A 13,627-nucleotide genomic window follows, 5' to 3' on the forward strand; every position below is an offset into this window, starting at 1 on the left:
ATGTGTGTGTGTGTGTGTGTGGGGGGGGGGGGTTCAGTTCAGCACACCCATAGACTGTCACTGAGCACCTACTAAGTACAGGCACTGCGAAACAAGCCCAGAGCGGTGAGGCCACTGTTGACTAGAAGTGGGCCCCACAAGAGCAGTGGAACTAGCCGGCCTAGACCTTCCTCCTGGTGGCAGTCACATCCCAGTCCTGTGCAAGCTTGGCTGCTGCCGCTCAGTGAGCCCATGGGGCCGGCCTGCCACAACTGGCGACAACACTCAACAAAGGAGCTCAGATGTCATGGGAGCTGGAGGTTTGCAGAGGCCCAGGAGTCATTCACAACAGCAGGTCTCCATGCAGCACAGAGCCCTTTGTCTAGCGCTACACATAGCAGAGCGCACTCCGGCGACTACTTCAGCATGAGGTGATTTCCTAGGAGCTAAAAGTTCACCAAAGGGGAAAAAAAGTTTTACGACAAGAGGCTGAAAGGAAAAAACCAAGAGCCACCGACTGACTGGTGAGCAAAACACTCCTGCTATCAGGCGACCTACACACGGTCATCAGAGGTGAAGCAAAAACTCAAACACCTTCTCTGGGCCCCCCCAAAGGCATGCATGACACACTGCATCAAGAGGCCCCCGGCCTAGCTGCTCCTCAGACCCCGTCTAGGACTGTTCTATGAAGGGCCACATGGGAGAGGGGTCCCCAAAGGGCCTTGAGATTCCAATCGGCAATAACTAAAACGAATCTTCTGGAGACGGGGACCTCCTCTACAACAAGAAGCCTCTGACGTTCCTCAAGGTCGGTAGCCACCGCATGCTCACTGGGCCCGAAGAACATTCCAGTTAGCAGCCCAACCACGAGACAGAGCAAGCAGGTGCTCCCTCCCTGCCACCACCCAGGCAGCCTCTCCGCTTCCCCTGAAGAGGACGCGGGTGACATGGGGCAGCTGGAGGGCCAGCAAGCACAGCACTACACTCAGCTCCCAGGGTGTTGGGGCAGCAGCGTCACTTTTTTACATTTTTATTTTTACTATTGGCAAGAGAATTGCATCGTGTGTGCATTTTCAACCTTTCAACAAAATCACAGCAAATAAGATTCCGACCACCCTGCGTTTGCCTAAACTGGTTCTGCAAAGCTATGATGGTGGGCAAGGAAGAGTGTCCTGGACCCAAGACGATCAAAGGCTCTTGGGGGAGGGGGGAGCACAGGAGCCAGGCGATGTTCAGCTTTGAAGACAGATGCCTTAGCTCGGTAATCCGGTGGGGCTCCAGAAGGAAATGAAGGGGAGAGAAATAAAGGGTGAAGGGGGTCTGGCAGAACCGCAAGTGAAGGTGTGACACGGAGGGAGAGGACAATGGTGTGTGGCCACATCGTCCAGCTGTGCGGCGGGAAGCACCCAGATGCCCCAACCCAGGACTCTGGGTCATTTCAGGCCCGCTGTGCCTGCTGAGGGTGGAATCAGAATTTCTGTCCACGAATGTCATCTGTGGAAGCAGCCGGCCTCTGAGCAACTGGACACTAAGGCTCCCTGTGCCTCAGTCAAGCCTATCAACAGGAGGGACCGCAGCCAAAGACACATCCCAGGCTGGCGGAAGGCGCGGCGTTCCCAGGCACCAGCGCGTTCCTCCGGCAGAGTCTGGCTCGGACTTACAGAGGGGGTGAGTGGGAAGGGGCAGGTCTCCTCCAAATGATGGTGTTTGTATTTTTGCTTAGAGGATGGCTTAACTGAGGTTTCCACCGTCATCCGCAAGAATTACGTGAAATGCAAGGAGGCAGTGATCCCTCTGAGTTCCAAAATGACCGCTTAGCAGAAGTCCAGTCCAGGTTGAGTAAGAGAAAATTATTAGGATCCAAAGAGTGAACTACCCAGCATGTTAGTAGTTAAAATGAGAACCTGGAAAACAGCGAAAAAGCCATTTAGTCTGACTGAAAGGCACAAGAGAACAGCCTCCTCCCTGAGCAGCCTAAGGACACGACGGGCCCTTCTCCCGCCCTCGTGCTCCCTCTCTCTGACACTCCCTGTCAGGTGACAAGGGAGTCACCCAGCGGGAGTCTCAAAAGAACAAAGACATTCTGGCCTGGTGGCTCAATGCTGAAAACAGATGAGTAGTCACAGAGGAGAGGAATTAGCTCTGAACCCCCAAAGGCCTTCTCACTCACAGCATTTCTGACCACAAGCGCAAGATGGCCCAGCATCTCAGAAAGAACACATCTTCTTTTTATTATTGTTATCTTTGTCTATTGGATAGAGACCGTCAGAAATCAAGAGGGAAGGGGATGATGGAGAGGGAGAGAGATACCTGCAGCCCTGCTTCAGCATTCGCAAAGCTTTCCCCCTGCAGGTGTGGACCAGGGGCTTGAACCTGGGTCCTCGCGCATTCTTTTTTTTTTTTTTAAATTTAATTTTATATTTATTTATTTATTCCCTTTTGTTGCCCTTGTTGTTTTATTGTTGTAGTTATTGATGTCGTCGTTGTTGGATAGGACAGAGAGAAATGGAGAGAGGAGGGGAAGACAGAGAGGGGGAGAGAAAGATAGACACCTGCAGACCTGATTCACCGCCTGTGAAGCGACTCCCCTGCAGGTGGGGAGCCAGGGCTCGAACCGGGATCCTTATGCCAGTCCTTGTGCTTTGTGCCACCTGCACTTAACCCGCTGAGCTACAGCCCGACTCCCAAGGGTCCTCACGCATTCTAACATGTGTGCCACCACCCGGCCCCACATCTTTTTTTTTTTTAACTCTAACTTGGAAATCTTGCAACACATGGGGGGAAACAGAGAACTCCCCACAAGGCAGAAAGGCAGATCACAGATGAATCTAGAAAATTCCAAAGATTTAGAACACTTCCAAGATTTCAGACTGAGAACTTGTGTCTCTGCAAGAAATTCAGGGCTTGCAGAGACACGCTAAGCAGCAGGCAGGGGTGAAGCCAAAACAGACACAGAATGAACAGCATCCAGATGTGCACCTCTGCTCTAGCACAGAGCAGAAGTCAGCTCTCGCTCTGATCAGAGGCCTCTGATCCCAGTGCTACCGAGGCCCGCAGGGTGTACAGGAGAGCATTACAGCTCAGCACACATCCCTGCAACTACTGCCATTCTGCAATCAGAAAGCCCAAATCTGTTTCAGCTGGGACCAGAACATTCCTCCAGAAGCATGCTCTGCGATCTCACCCCTGAAGTCAACAGTCAACTCCTAGAGAACTCACCAACATTACAGAAAACATGCAAGATTCTCAAGTGCAGGGAGTGGAAGGAAACAGAGGCATCATTTACACAACAGATGTCGTTGGTATTGAGCCCAAGTGTCCCAGACACCATGATCACCACCTGATGCAGCTTCACTGACATTCAGAAGTCAATGGTAGATCGGGGGTCCTAGACAGCCCCTCCATGAGCACGGTTACACAGCAGGTCTTTGAGCAACACTGTCAGCAGCCCATGCTGTTAACGGGACAAAAGATTCTGGCAGGGTGTGGGAACCATGGGCAAGCAGACACACCCTGACTTACCTCCTACAACGGACTAACTTCCCAATGCACTTAAAACAAAGGTGAGAGCGCCTAGAGGGCAGCTGTATATGGAACTTGTATACTTGTATACCCCCTATTGTATTAGTTACACCAATAGCCAGATCTAAGTAGTGTTCCAGTCAAAAGAAAGTGGGGCTAGGGGGTAGAAATATTTCACTAAACTTGGCAAAGAAAGGCCAAGGTATAGTTAAGAGCAACCTACCAATGCTGTAAAGTAAGCTCAGTCTCTATCTTTATTCTTTATATCTATGAACTCTGAAATAGCTCCTATTATTTAGAAACAACATATATCTAATAAATTATTTTTTAAAAAAGGCCTAGGGGGGCCCAGATGGTAGATCACCCAGTAAAGCACACGCAATACCATACACGTGGAGCTGGGTTTACGTCCCTGGTCCCCACCTTCGAAAAATAAACTTCACAAAGCAGTGCTGTATGTATCTCTCTACCTCCCCTACCCCTTCTTCCTCTCTCCCTATATCACCCGCTATAAAAAAATTTTTTAATTAAGATTTATTTATGGGACCAGGCAGTGGCGCACCGGGTTAAGTGCACATAGTACAAAGCACAAGGATCCCAGTTTGATCCCCCAGCACCCCACCTGCAGGGAAATCATGTTACAAGCAGTGAAGCAGATCTGCAGGGGTCTATCTCTCCCTCTCTGTCTACCCCCCACCCTCTCAATTTCTCTGTCCTATCCAAAATGAAAGAAAAAAAGGCTTCCAGGAGCAGTACAGATTTGTAGTGGCAGCACCAAGTCCCAGTGATAACCCCACAGGCATTGAAAGAAGAAAAACTATTTATTTATTTATTCATTTGTTTATTTATGAGAAAGATAGGAGGGATAAAAAGAACCAAACATCAGTCTGGTACATGTGCTGTCGGAGACTGAACTCAGGACCACATGTTTGAGAATACAGTGCTTTATTGACTGTGCCATCTCCTGGACCACCTAAAAAAAATAGAAATGGCCATCTGGTACAGTGGAGCTGTACAAGCACCAAGGTCCAGCAATATTCTTGGTGGCAAAAAATAAAATAAAATAAAATCTATCTATGTGGGTCCAACCTACCAAAACAAAAGCACATAGAGAATGCCTAGTGGTCCGGGATGTGGCACAGGAGATAAAGCACTAGACTCTCAAGCATGAGGTCCTGAGTTCATTTCCCGGCAGCACACGTACCAGAGTGATGTCTGGTTCTTCCTCTCCCGTTATCTTTCCCATTAACAAATAAAATCTTTAAAATAAAAAAATAATAATAAAATAAAATAGAGTTTCTACAAAATTAACAACATGTGCAAAAGTTCCCCACATGGTAAAAGGAAGATTTTAAGAAGCTACTTTCACAACAGAAAGAACGCAGGGCATAAAGTCAGTGTTAGGGCCTGAGAAATCCCCGCCACCAGGCACATCCATCAGCCAGACCAACAGTTGGTCTGGAAGCAGATGCAATGCCCTGCAAAGGGTTTCCCCAGTAATTTTCCATCTGACCCTGTCAGATTCACTTGTTGCCAGAAAAGAGCCACGCTGTGTCCCCCAGCTCCGTGCTCTCACAGCTAAAATAAAAGGCCAACCAGAAGAAGAAAATACCACTTCTCTTTGCAGACAGATCAGTGGACCAGAAGCAAACACAAACCCAGAGGGCGAGCCCAGTCAAGCACCATCCAGGGAGATGCCAGAGATAGTTCATGCCGAAGACTCTCAGATGCACAACCAGACTGCCTAACCAGAGGGAGAGGAGGGGCCATCCAGGCCTTCCTCTGAGATCAGAAGCAGCTATAAGGAGACATTCAGCCGAATAAAAAAAGTCCAGGAAAGGGTTGGCAAGAGGACTTCTCAGTTAATAAAACAGAGTTAAGTTACAGAAGCTTAGGAGTAAATGAGAAACACTTAACTTCCAAGTGTCATGTCAGCAGGTGGCAATAATCTAGCATATGTTACTAATAAAGCTACAAAGAACAGTGAAAAATATCAAAATGTCCTTTCATCAACTGGGCGGTGGGCTGCCTTTCACCCCAACCAACTTCCAGTAAGACTCTACAGGCCAGGCCCCACCTCTCACAAGTCTACCTGGAAACACACACCACATGAGATGACGGAGCACAGATCACAATATGAAGCTACACAACCCACAGGAGGACAGGTGGGACCACCCACACCAGACTTTCCCAGCCCGCCTCAACCTGTAGCAGAGGCTTTTCAAATAAAACCAGCACAGACTGTCTTCTTATCTGGGAACTAAGAGAATTCTGAACAAGAAGAATCAGCAGAACCAAAGAAGGTGGTACCCTCCCACCCAAACAACTTGCCGTGAGACCCACTCCCCACCCCCACCCCACCCCCCAGAAAGAGAGCGTGGCAGGGCAGGGCAGGGCAGGGCAGGGCAAGGCAAGAACAAGGCGCTCTGTGGCATTTACCTGTGTCCAGGCGCTTTCCCGGGGACCCCTCCTCCGCCTCGGAGTCTCCACAGGTGCTCCTCGACCTTTTTCTTGGCTGCAGAAGAGTCTCCAACCTCGGAAGGACTACAGACAAAAAGGTTTTGGTCCCTAGCTGAGGAGAAGTTGGCTGGGTTTCAGTGTTCTTGGCAGACTTTGGGGGGCTTACACTTTTCGATTTGCAGAAGAGAACAGAGGTGCGTCTGTTTACATCGCTTGATGGCTCCGCCACCGCGGAGGCCGCCGCCGCCGGCGCATCGCCACTACTGGCGAGAGTGGGCTCTGGAGGGTGTCCGATTACCAGTGCGCTCTGAGTGCAAGTGCTATGTGATTCATTATCAAATGTGACTCTTTTGAAAAGTTTACTCTGCTCGGGGTTGAGTTCTACTGGTTTGAGGGTTGGTGGTTCTGAATTAGTCTCCGAGTTTGAAGGAAGAGGTAATGCATCTGATGGTTCAAGTTTAGGGGGAGATTTATCTCCTGAAAAAATTATAAATAAAGTGATTTTTGAAAACTGATAATTATAAAAATCTATTATAAAACTTACTACAAATGTGAAGTCCACCAAAATACTAATTCAATTAAGGAAACAAAGCATCACACATAATTGTCTGCTAAGCAGCAGGGCCCAGTGGCCTGTGACCATCAGTCACACTGTGTGCCTTTCCCTAATCCCCAAGGTTGGTGTGGCCTGGCGCCTAGGTCCAGGTGCCCAGGAGCATAAAGTTACTCTCTGAAAAAAAACTGAAAGATTATCTCACATAAGCCAAAATTAAACACATCACACAATGATTTCTACGATCACTTACCTTGAAGAAGAAAAAGTATTTCCCACAGCTATGAACTGATCACCCCAGGACCCCAGGGATTCCTCCCCCACAACCCTGCCGTGGGCCAGAAGATCAGCAAACCCAAAGGAACATTTAGGTTTGATTCAGACCAGGGCTGAATACTTGGCGGCAATACCAAGGAGTGGCGGGCAGCTGGAATGGTTCTCAAGAGCAGGAGACCTATCGCTCAGCTCCACGCTGACTTCTGCACATACGCTGAAATGCTACTGTGCAATTGATTTTTTTTCCCCTTTAGTCTGACTTTAAGAATAAAAGCACAACTTTTGGAATAAGACTAATCTCTCTCAAAGGGTTTCAAAAATGACTAAGGACCAGGTTGATGGTGTCATCAGACTTTCCATCTAAGAAACAAAAGTCCCAGGTTCTCTCCATAGCACCACCATTAAGTCAGAAGTGAGCAGTGCTTCGTTAAAAAAAAAAAAGAAGAAATGAAAAAAGAAATCACAAACATAAAAATAAGTCTTTGTCCTGGAAAGCTGCTCTGCTTGTGAGTGCCCAGAGAGAGGTTCTCCAGGATACTGTGTCCTGGTCATCCCTGGCAGTATCCTGCTGGTACTCGCTGCTACCACAAAGAGGCAACAGGGGTTTCTTTCCTAGCAAGACTGCTTCTGGCTACAGGATGTGACAGGAAGCCAAAACTAACGACTTCAATGATCCTAAAGAAAATGCATTATCATGTGGTCTGGGTGATGGCACAATGGATCAAGTATTGGACTCTCAAGCATGAGGTCTTGAGTTCAATAACTGGTAGTACATGTTCCAGAGTGATGTCTTTCCTATCTTTCTCATCAATAAATAAAATCTTTTAAAAAACAAGAAAAAGTATTGTCATTAATATGGTTTTTATTTTGTAAACCAGAAAAATTCCCCAAAACCATCTGAAATGTGTACGGTTAATATTTTAAATGCAATAGATATTTGAAAAGCTCACTCTCAGGGTTTACTTCCAGGTTTACTTGTGTCTCTGGGTAATCATTTCCTGGGTGTTCCCTAGCTGACTTGAGTAGTGTCACAGATATGAAACCGGAAGCTACTTTTCTCTCTGCTCTTCTCTCAGAAGCTCTGGGCAGGCCTTAGTACACTTTGATGGCAACTTGCTTTCAAAAGTCCTTTGAAATATGCTGGAGCACACCGTGGGTAAGCCAAATACCATAGTAAAGTGTCTCCTCAGAAAAAGGTCATCTTGCAAAGAAATCAGTTTTAACAAGAAACACAAGCTTATTATTGAACTGGGTGTTCCAATACAAAAAGATTTGTATTGGATTTACAAAAAAAAAAAAAAAATGGGGCTAAGCTATCAGGGATCATACTGATGAGGGGGTGATGAGATTCTTCCAATCTACTGATTAAAATCACAAATAGGTTTAACAAAGTATTTGCAAAATACAGAGAAATACTGACCAAAACATTAGGAAGAAGAAGTAGGACTGTTAAATACATTTTGTTATTGACTAAGCTCTTACAGAGATTAACTCTTAAATCCCTGGTGCTGTTCGTGCAGACATAGAAGCTTCAGAGTATGCACACACAGGCTCAACCAGCTCTGGGAACAACAAGCTAGCATGTCTTCGCCTCCCTTGTCCTGCAGATTCCTCACTGTACTTTCTGCATCTTCTTCCTGCCCAGGCCCCGTAACAGACTTTGATCATGACTGTTACACTAGAAAGATTCTCCTAAGATCCTTGAGGCCTCTGCAAGGCTGCCAGTGGCAAATGCAGTGAAATGGGTCCTCCCTGCCTTCCCCTCACAGCTCCTCCTGGTCTAGAGTTCTCCGGGTCTCCTCACAGGTCCTCCTCCCCAGTCCAGCTCCCTCCTCCGCCTGGCAGGCTCAGACAGACACCCTGTCCCTGGCCGTACACAAGGAGGTCCTGGGCAACAGTGGTCCCCCCACCTTCTCCCACCTTCTGTGGTTCTGTGGCTGTTCTGTGTACCCACTGTTCCTGCTCTGCCATCACCTGAGTGCCCACTATCCCTGTTCAGTGGTCTGTGGTCTGCCAGGTCAGCTCACAGCAACTGTTTAAGGGCACTAACAAGGACAGATGGAAGGCAGTGGTCAAGCACAGAGGGCTCAGGTGACCAAGTGCAGACTGTCACCACGAGCTGAGGAACCCACACAGGCCACTATGTCCGTAGAGTCCCAATTTCCTCAAACACAAGAAGCAGAAAAGGCAGCGCCTTTGCCTCTGAGGTCACCAAAGAGAGTAAAATCCACAGCTGTGTGGGCCATCAGTCGTCACTATGTTGTCCGGTCCACCACAGGAGGTGTGGACTTATTAGGACCCGAGAGGGGCAATCTGGCTAAAGTGCATATACAACCTGAAAATAATTCTTAATAAGTCATTTGCTGCTAACGATTACATGTTACCTCACTGAATGTAAGACACACGCTCAATTAACTTATAGAACAAACTCTGGGGGGCTTGACTGTAGAGACTCATCAGAGTTTGTAAGAATAAAAATCAGCATCTGAACTTCCACTCATTGGAACTTATCATAGACACAAAAATGATTAACCACTCAAATGGTTTCAGACTCAAAATACCTAGCCTTGTCAATATTTCCAATAAATAAATAAATAAATACCTAACCTAAACTAGCTACTACAAGACAAATCTGCAAGAACAGCTCTACAATATTTTAACAGATGGTCACCAACTATAGTGGCCAAAGGCTTCCAAATCAAAATCCTAAGAGGATTCCTTCAGGCCATTTCTGGCCCACAACTGGTACATACACTGTCACATCACCATCCCTGCTTCTGCTTCCTCTCCTCACACCCTAAAAAGCTACACCTCTGTGTACTTCAGTGTATAAAGTACATACGCTCCGGGGAGGAGTGCACAATAAAGCAGAGCCTAGCTGTACAGAATCTCAGCTGCCCCTAAAGCCAACCTTCTCGAGCCTTCAGTGAGAAGGCCACAGTGCTGCAAAAGGACCAAACTCACCACATGACCAGCCCCACTCAGAGCCTTATGGCAACCACTACCTGTAGGTCCCCACTCTCCTCCCCAGAACCCTCATCAGCTCAAATCACGTTCTGTGAAAAGCAGAGACTAAGACCTGCTAATCACTCCCACAGGATTTACCAGGCATGGGGAATCAATGTTCTCTCCAGGTCCCAATAATACCTTCCCAGCACCTGCCCAGTAACCTGCAGTCAATGAAGAAAACCACTGCACCTAAGGCACTCGGCAGACCCCTCTGGAACACAAACTTGAGCGTGGGCAAGGAGGCCCACTGCTGATGCACATGGCCCACCACCTTCATCAGGCCTCCTTCAGGGCCAAGCCAAGGGACCCCCTGCCTTCATGTGAGTCACTCCAGCAGAACTGACAACCTACCATTACTCCCGTTCAAGTTTCTTCAGATAGAAACAACATCGTGACAAATTACATTGACACTACATTTGATATTAAGGAGTTGTTACTTTATTAAATATGATGGTTATAGTGCAGCAATGAGCTCTTGTCTTCAGAATTCTCTTGGCTTTTGTCCCATGGGAATTAACACAGGTGAAGATTTCTATGCTAATTCACACCTATCTGTGTTGGGCTGTTTTCACCAGTATTTACATAATTAAATACAGCTTCCTCTCCAGTTTTATGGAGATTCAGTATTTCTTTAGAAATCAGGACGGGAAGAAGCATTCCTGCCTCATAATCTCACTGGACTTGCAAGTTCTCTCATTTTTACCAAAAGACATGAGGTTTGACAAGTAGTTTCATTGTATGTACTTCCTTTTAAAATTACCCTGCTGCCCCAGGGCAGCAAAGCTGGTTCTGCTTTGAATCATGAGCAAAGGGAGGGTCAATGGCCAGACTGTAGGAGTGAAGTGCCGCTGGGATAACCCTTGAAGCAAAGCAGGCTTAGGGAGACCACCAAACTGGCAGGACAAACGACTCTGATGATGGAGAATTAACCTGGCTGACAAACTTTCCCTACTACTCTTCTCAGAGCGAATAATTGGCCAAGAGTGGTTCTCCCTAAAGAGAAGCAAATCATTCAACCAGGGCTGCCTGGGCTGCTAAGGAGACTGGCCGGAAGAAAACACAGCCTCTTCCAGGGGCGAACACTGCCAGTACTGCCATGTGCTAGAGTCTCATCCCCCAAAAGACAACAGGCCAGACAAACCAACCCACACTAAACCCCAGAGAGATCTGCTGTCAAAGGTCCCTGCCACCCAATGCTCCTAGAACAAAGCTCACCAAAGTCTCCAAGGCAGGGAAGAAAAGTAACCTATCGATGGGAGGGGCTTCACTCCACTCCTGTGTCTATATTTAGTTTACCCGAAAAGAAGTCTGCAGTCTGCATCTTACAGTATGCTAAGTCAAACACAGGAATCAAAGCAGAAACAAAAATAGACATACAAGGAAGAAAAGGATAAATTTTAAAAACCTGACTTGTGTGCACAGAAGATAAATTTCCTAAGAAGAAAAACAAAAATACAAGCTTACCAGAACTCTCTAACTCTGGTTTATGCTAGCCAGTTCATGCACCAAGATAAAAAGGAAGAGTAACCACAGAATATGGCTTTGATTTAGAGGAGTCAAAGGCGATTATCAACCTCTGCTTCATGGACTCCACCTAGATGGGGGTGAACCCCCAAGAAACTGCATGGCCATCACAATGAGCCTGGTGGGACATACCTACTGATACAAATGTGCATAGCAGACAAAAGGGCTTTTTGTTTGTTTGGCAAATTGAATAATTTTGGATGTGTCTTGTCTTAGTGTCTGTAATCCTTATTTGGATGGGGATAATATATCAAACCAACAGTTATGGTGGGGGGGGGAATCTTACTCCATCTCCTATTTTGTGCAACTAAAACTGCTCAGACTAAAATTAGACAACGAGTAAGGAGAACTCTCTATTAATAAATTCTACATGCTCAAACATTTCATCTTGAATCTTTCACAGAAGTCCATTTCAAACCCATTTCCACTACAGGGTTTCAGTGGTTGTTCCACTAGGCAGACTGGAGTTCTCCTGTGCGTATCTGCCTTCCATAAAACATCCCTGAATAGAAATCCTTTCCTCGACACACCTCCACAACAACTAAGAGCTGTGCCAAGGACCTTCAGGCAGCTGGTCTGGCCATATTGGCAGAAGGAAGTTCTGTCTTTAGTTTCCAGCTCACTGGTGACCAGCTGTGAGTTCCCTCCTTTCTTCAAAGCATCAGAGAGCAACGTTTTAAGAGACTAGTGCAAATTAAATGGCACGGCCTCATTCACACAACACATAATTGTTGCCCATCAAAACAAGCCACCTTCATGCTCAACCATTCTGGTAGGGTGGCATAAGACCTAAACCACTCCATGTAACATTTTAACCAAGGTAAGGGGCAGGGGGAGAATCTCATCTTGTGCCTTACACTTCATAACTAAGTGCCAAGATACAGTTCAGATGGCTTGAATTGTGAAGTCTTTTAAAAAGAAAGCAAAGAACTCCGTGATTGGGGCTTTGTGAATCCCCAACACAAAGCGAGTGGGAGTACTGGGAATCAACTCATTTTGACAGAGACACTGTCTGCACTCGGCCCGCAGTAGGAGGGCCTGCCCAGAGGCCCAAGTCTGTGTGCTTACCTTCCTCTCCTGTCTCCTGCCCCAGCAGAGTGCCTTCCTCTTCGAGGCTTCCAATACCTGATTCTGCGGGAGGGGGCTGGCTGTGCTGTTGGCTCAGCTTATTTCGAAGAAGGGCAATTTCTTTTTTTAGTAACTTGGCCCGCTTGCTCCGTGACCCGCTGGACTTCATGGCGCACGTGAGATCCAGTTTGTCCAGCAGCTCTCTCAGCTGCTCCTCCAAGACCATGTGTGCCCTGTTGGCTGGGTTCAGTAGCCTGTCCACTGAGGTCAAAGAATACTCCTATTAGTCATCAAATACTGGTGACTAAAAATGGACTAATCCCATATCCTCCCAAGTAAAGCTGGCCAGGACCCCTACCCCAGCCGTATGACCCAGTGGCTCAGGTCACGTCTGCTAAAAGCCCCAAAGGCCCATCCACCACAGTGAGCTAGCAGGAAAGGTGCTGGCACCAGAGGCAGGTGTATTCCAGTCCATGGGTATTAGATACTCTGGGCCAAGGACATGGAAAAAGTGCCTAGAGCATGCACCAAGCCAGTCTGGTGCCACCAAATTTGGCCCTCTTGTGAACACCAACAAACAGCCTGTGCTCGGTGAAGGCAGAATACAGAATACAATGACCTCAGAAGTGTGACCTCTACCACCTGGCAACAGGACCAGTATGCTGGCTTTATGTGCACTCGCTGGAGCTAGCATATCCTGACTGGAGTTATAGCACATGCTGACATATATATATATATATATTTTTTTTTTAATCACTAAAAGTTATTCCAATCAAGAGTTTGTATGCCAATGCTAGCCTTGAGATTTCATTTTTTTTTTTAAAAAAAAAAAAAAAGGTCCCGGGAGTCAGGCTGTAGCGCAGCGGGTTAAGTGCAGGTGGCGCAAAGCACAAGGACCGGCATAAGGATCCCGGTTCGAACCCCGGCATAAGGATCCCGGTTCGAACCCTGGCTCCCCACCTGCAGGGGAGTCGCTTCACAGGCAGTGAAGCAGGTCTGCAGGTGTCTTTCTCTCCTCCTCTCTGTCTTCCCCTCCTCTCTCCATTTCTCTCTGTCCTATCCAACAACGACAACAACAATAATAACTACAACAGTAAAACAACAAGGGCAACAAAAGGGAATAAAATAAAATAAATATTTTTTTAAAAAAAGGTCCCCTGGGAATCTGTGTGCTGTCTATCGACAACAACGATTCAGTTTACTCTAGCTAGTTCTGAGCAGGGTTGTCAGCACACC

At 47.1% G+C, this 13,627-nt stretch overlaps 1 protein-coding gene across 4 annotated transcripts in view; it reads right to left on the reverse strand.

Annotated features, from left to right (window-relative positions):
* BRD1 (bromodomain containing 1) overlaps positions 1 to 13,627 on the reverse strand; it is a 56,690-nt gene that overhangs the window by 7,320 nt on the left and 35,743 nt on the right. The window contains exons 7-9 of one of the 4 annotated variants that reach the window (XR_009549394.1): positions 12,392 to 12,652; positions 6,128 to 6,438; positions 5,941 to 6,045 (exon numbers count right to left, since the gene is read on the reverse strand). Coding sequence is in view for 2 of the 4 variants with exons in the window: in XM_060188809.1 (XP_060044792.1) it covers positions 5,941 to 6,438; positions 12,392 to 12,652 (759 nt within the window). In the remaining 2 variants the exon portion in view is untranslated. Of the gene's footprint in view, positions 1 to 1,640; positions 1,884 to 5,940; positions 6,439 to 12,391; positions 12,653 to 13,627 lie in introns of all 4 variants that reach the window. The other 3 variants (XR_009549395.1, XM_060188809.1, XM_060188810.1) reach the window with 3 other exon arrangements.

This window comes from Erinaceus europaeus, chromosome 4 (genome assembly GCF_950295315.1).
Source record: "Erinaceus europaeus chromosome 4, mEriEur2.1, whole genome shotgun sequence".
In the NCBI taxonomy this organism is placed as follows: domain Eukaryota; kingdom Metazoa; phylum Chordata; class Mammalia; order Eulipotyphla; family Erinaceidae; genus Erinaceus; species Erinaceus europaeus.